The sequence below is a fragment of the Arachis hypogaea genome, chromosome 16, assembly GCF_003086295.3.
Source record: "Arachis hypogaea cultivar Tifrunner chromosome 16, arahy.Tifrunner.gnm2.J5K5, whole genome shotgun sequence".
Taxonomy (NCBI): Eukaryota; Viridiplantae; Streptophyta; class Magnoliopsida; order Fabales; family Fabaceae; genus Arachis; species Arachis hypogaea.
Genome location: NC_092051.1, coordinates 29,906,394 through 29,912,041, shown reverse-complemented (window position 1 = coordinate 29,912,041; position 5,648 = coordinate 29,906,394). Strand labels below are relative to the sequence as shown.

General features: G+C 48.5%; 1 protein-coding gene across 1 annotated transcript; it reads left to right on the top strand.

Moving 5' to 3' along the window:
* Window positions 1-1,882: 1,882 nt before the first annotated feature.
* On the top strand, window positions 1,883-2,341 carry LOC140180088 (uncharacterized). Its single transcript, XM_072220485.1, has one exon. The coding sequence runs from the start codon at window positions 1,883-1,885 to the stop codon at window positions 2,339-2,341; it is 459 nt and encodes a 152-aa protein (XP_072076586.1).
* Window positions 2,342-5,648: the final 3,307 nt, after the last annotated feature.

The following is a 5,648-nucleotide window of genomic DNA, read 5'->3' as shown; positions in this document are numbered from 1 at the left end:
AGAGGGGTAGAGGCCAACCCAGACAAATGCGAATCCGTCCTTAAAATGACAAGCCCTGGGTATGTCAAAGACGTGCAGCGACTCACCGAGAAACTCATGGCTCTATCCCGGTTCTTTGGCGCCTCGGCAGAAAAGGTCATCCCATTCTTCAACCTAATAAAGAAAGGAATCTCCTTTGAGTGGACCCCAGCATGCGAAGAAGTGTCCAGCCACTTCAAAAAGATACTGTCAGAACCTTCCGTACTCAGCAAACCTAGAGAAGGGGAGCCCCTGTACTTGTACCTAGCTATAACCACACAAGCCATGGCAGCAGTCCTTGTCCGAGAAGAAGACAAGGCTCAACGCCCAATATACTTCATCAGTAAAGTACTCCAAGGGGCGGAGTTGAAGTACACTAAGTTAGAAAAGTTGGCTTACGCCTTACTGACTTCATCCAGAAGACTAAAACAGTACTTCCAAGGGCACGTGATCATCCTAAGAACCGACCAAGCCATTCGGCAAGTCCTCTAGAAATCCGATCTCACGGGGAGAATGATGGCATGGGCAATAGAGCTATTCTAATACGACTTGCAATACGAACCTAGGCAGGCAATTAAAGCCCAAGCCATGGCAGATTTTCTGGTGGAGGTCACAGGGGAGGCTCCCGACGCACCAAACACACGGTGGAAACTCCACGTTGACGGAGCATCCAACCAAACGTTCGGAGGGGCCGGGATCATTCTCGAGAACTCGGCAGGAGTAGCTTACGAACAATCAATCAAGTTTGACTTCCCAGTCTCCAACAACCAGGCAGAGTATGAGGCCCTGATAATAGGGTTAATATTAGCCAAAGAGGTTGGAGAATCAAGGGTGGAAGTTAATAGCGATTCCCAGATCGTCACCTCTCAGATAAATGGCAGCTACCAAGCCAGGGATGTACTACTACAAAAATACCTGAAAAAGGTAAAAGAGCTATGAAAAAGCTTTAAGGAAGTCATAATTCAGCATGTCCCTAGAGAAAGAAATGCCCGAGCCGATCTCCTCTCCAAACTAGCAAGTACCAAGCCCGAAACGGGAAACAGATCCTTAATCCAAGGGCTAGCAACTGAACCTACAATCATTATGTGCGCAGCCCAAATACCGAACCCCCCCTCTTGGATAGATCCTATCCTCCGATTCTTGGAGCATGGCGAAACCCCCGAGAATGAGAAAGAAGCACAGACCACCAGAAGGGAGGCCTCCAAATATGTGATCATACAAGGACAGCTGTACAAACGAGGATTCCACCAACCCCTACTCAAATGCCTACGTCCCGACCTAACAGACTACGTCCTAAACGAAGTCCATGAGGGCTGTTGTGGTCACCACATCGGGAGAAGATCGTTGGCGAGAAAGATCATCTGAGTAGGATATTACTGGCCCACAATGATGTCGAACGCCCAGGAATTCGTCAAAAATGCAAAAAATGCCAGGAAAATGCCAACTTCCACAAAGCTCCACCTGAAGAACTCAGCCTGATGATGGCCCCCCGACCTTTCACCCAATGGGGAGTCGACCTCTTAGGGCCATTCCCACCTAGGCCTGCGCAAGTGAAATACTTGATAGTAGCCATAGACTACTACACCAAATGGATAGAAGCAGAACCGCCGGCTAGCATATCTTCAGCAAATTGCCAAAAATTCATGTGGAGGTAAGTGGTCACCAGGTTCGGAATCCCAGAAATCGTCATATCAGACAACGGGACACAATTCACCGATAAGAAGTTCAAAGGATTCCTAGCAGAACTAGGAACCAAGCAAAGGTTCTCCTCAGTCGAACACCCCCAAACCAACGGTCAGGTAGAGGCAGCTAACAAAGTCATCTTAAAAGGGCTAAAGAAGCGACTTGAGGGAAAGAAGGGCTCATGGGCAGACGAGCTACCTTCAGTCCTATGATCTTACAAGACCACCCCGGCGAAACCCCCTTTCAACTCACATACGGGGTCGACGCAATCATCCCAGTCGAAGTCGGGGAACCGAGTCCAAGGTTACTCCTCGGAGGAGGAAATGAAGCAATCGAAAAAGATCTGGTCGACGAAACAAGGCAAATGGCGCATCTAACAGAGATAGCAATAAAGCAAAGGATAGTCCTAAGGTACAATGGCAAAGTGCTAAAAAGAAGTCTGGGAGAAGGTGACTTGGTCTTACGATGCAATGACATAGGGCTGCCAACCCCAGGAGAAGGCAAGTTGGCCGCAAACTGGGAAGGCCCTTACAAGGTAAGAGAGATCCTCGGCAATGGAAGATACAAGTTGGAAAAGTTGGATGGAAGCGAGGTACCGAGAACATGGAACATGACAAACCTAAAGAGGTTCTACTCATAAGAAGAAACAACCACACGATCTGATGACCTCGCTCCCTCCACTATAATTTCCTTTGCATTCCTTTTCTACTATCTTTCACTTAAATATGTAGTACATCACTTCTTTGCTTTAAAATTCTACAATGTGTATATAATAAATTTATCTTTTTGCAAGATTCACGTCAAAACAACAAAATGACGAAAAATAAATGGTCGACCTAACGAAAACCCAGGACTGATCACACCGGAAACCAAAGGGGCCCAAAGCAAATACGGCTCAGCGACAAGCAACAAAAATGGTAAATACCATAAAAACGGTAAACCAAAAGGCCGCGATGGCCCGGGTATGCGAAAAACAACTAATAATAAAAGCAAGGCCACGGCGGCCCGAGAAAGCAAACAATAAACAGGAAATGACCTAATATAGATAAAGTGCCAAAGTGTTTGTTACAACTAAAAGGCGCCTTAAACAGGCCCAGAGATAAAAACAAATTACAAAAGATAAGGCAAGAAGCATAAAATCTCAAGACTTGAGGATATCAACAATCTTCCCGTCCTCAACAGTCTTGAGAGCTCCAACCCGGGAAAGATCGAGATCGGGAGCCAGTACGGCCACCTGAAGCTTAATCCCCTCCTCGGTCAGCTTCACAGCCTCCCGGGCCCCCTGTGCAAGCTTCTTGTTTTTCTTCTTCAAAGCAGTCATCTCCTGACGAGCAATCGCTGCCGAACTCTCCGCCAACTTCAACTTTTCCTCTAATTCCTTGGCCTTCTTCTCAGCAGTAGCAGTCTCACCACAAGAAGTATTCAAATCTTTCATCAAGGCGAGATCCCAATCCACCAGCCTGTTGATCTCCTTGGCATCCTCCTCAACTTTCTTCTCCTGCTCAGACAACTTTGTCTTCAGAGACTCCTCCTGAGATCTTGAATCTGTCAGATCTTTCTGGGAGTTCCGAAGCTTCCCCTCCAAAATATGATAATTTCGCAAGACAGGTTCCACCTTCTTGGCAATAGCAGCAGCTCGAAGAAGGCTGCGGTAGATCCACCTCGCCTGGCCAGAGAGGTCGGCATCCCGGAAAAACTCTTCAGTACTAGGAAGCAACTGGGACTCGATGAAACCCCCAGCATCAAAGTTCTTCTCCATAACAGAGAGAGCCTTCCCAGAGTCCCGCTTCCTCTTCTTTGGGTTGCCAACGACTTTCAAGTCATCATCATCAAGCCCCAGGTCCTCCTCATCAAAAGGAGCCTCCGCCTCCACACTTGGGTTCCCCGAGGTGTTCTCAAGGGGGTCCTCAACCTTCTCCGGCTGACCTTGGTCAGCTCCGTCAACCCGACCACTAACCTCCCCGGCATCCTCCTGGTCCTGACTCGCCGAAGGAGTCGCCGAGGAGTCGTCACCACCCTCATCATCCCCTCGGATGAGGTTCATCAAGTCAGCCAAGGTTTTCTTCCCACCAGCCATGGAAACTATAAGCAAAAAAGCAAAGGTGAGAGTGATAGAAGAGCAAAACACTAGAATAGAAAAAGTAAAGAACTCACCAACATACGACGACCGGCCTCCCGGTCCCCTATAACCATACGAGGGTTAAGATTTTTCTCGCCGAAAATTGCCAACAAGATGTCGGCGATGTTACAATCTTCCGGACTCAACCAATTGTAAGATATTTTTATCAAATAATTGGATCCCATCCCGAAGCTCCAGTAAGTCGGGATCCGCCTTCCCCCATCAGCAGTAAGCCAAAAGGGTTGATAACCCTCAATTGGCCTGACCTTGAAAAAAGTAGACTTGAAACCATGGAAGGAATCCTCAAAACGGCCAAAAATCCTACGACCTTGTTAGGCCCTGAAGGACATATATCCCTTCTTCGCCTTCCCCTGATGAGAAGGGTTCGTAAGAAGGAAACGGTAGAGGAAAACATTTACAGAGGTCGGAAGCTCCAGATATTCACAAACCATCTCAAAGCACCGGATGGCAGCCCAGCTGTTCGGGTGCAGTTGCGATGGAGCGACATCGCAATGGTTCAGCAAGCCCATGACAAAGGGAGAAAAGGGCAAACGAACCCTCAAGGTCGTGAACATGGATTCATAAACCCACAACCAATCAATGACTCGTGGAGCTGCCAGGTTCTTCTGGCAAATACACTCCCGATTAGCAGGAACATAGACTTGATAAAACGCTTCCTCAGGACCACCCCTACACAAGAGCCCAGCCTAGCGCAAGTCTTGGAGGCCCTCCTTCGTGACCTTGGAAGGGGTGTCCTTCACATCGGAAGAAATCCAAGCATAATGATCGACGAAGTTGGCTAGCGGTCACTGAGCCTGATTCGGAAGAACGAGGCGCTCGGCCATACCTACAGCGGGGGCACCACTTAGTCAGAACGGGAGGTCGGAAACCCTTAAATCAGTAAAAGCAAAACTACAACTCCCCAAATCACCCTCTAGATACCTCTACACTAACCCAGAATTCAAGCAAAATCTATGAAAAATCCAGTGGCGCCCGCTCTAAAAGAAGAAGCGGCAAAAGCAAAACAGAAACCCAGGAATGCATAAAGGAAAGCACACAAATACCAAAAGGAAAGAGCGAAATAAAAACTATAAAATCGACGTACCAAAAAAGATGAAGGAGTAGGCCGAAAAGTTGAAGCAGCAACAAAAGCAAGATGAAGAAGAATGAACAAGTAGCAGAAAAGAGAGGAGAAGCAGCAGGTATTCCAGGAAATAGAAGCAGGAGAAAAGAAGAGTGAAGAAATTTGGAGGTTGTGAAAATAAAAAAGGGGCGAAGAATGTAACCGTCGAGGAGGAGCACCAAAAGACAGGGGCATATTTGACATTTCACGCAAATTTCAAATTATGAAACGATGGGGCATTTAATGCCCCACACAGAAGTCAAGGAGGCGGCGTCAGAGATGAGCTAACCACGTCTGAGAAACACGAAACGCCATCAACGAACTCCCGAAAAGAAGAACACATCCCGTCTCGGCGAGTAGGACAAACGCGCCTAGCCGCGAGCTCCAAACCTCAAGGCTAGCGCGTTGGGGGCACTGTTACGGACCATTACAAGTCCAGTCCAACTAGTCGCCGGGTCGGGGCACCATCCCTGACCCAGGCTCAGACTATCCCTTACAAGGGAAATCCAACGGGTCGGTTCCCAACACCCAACCCGGTCGACGTCCAACTTTACCTCCTGCGCGACCTAACACCACGCCTACCAGACCGGTCGGGTCAGCCTCCTCGGGGCAGCACCCGAAGCCCCGACCCGAGGTCCGAAACGACTTGCTCCTCCCACGTGGACAGGGACATCTCACAAACATCCTGACCAGTGGGCTAGGTGT

Excerpts from the sequence above, each read along its gene's own strand:
- LOC140180088 (XM_072220485.1), top strand. The coding sequence starts at position 1,883 with ATGGGCAGACGAGCTACCTTCAGTCCTATGATCTTACAAGACCACCCC.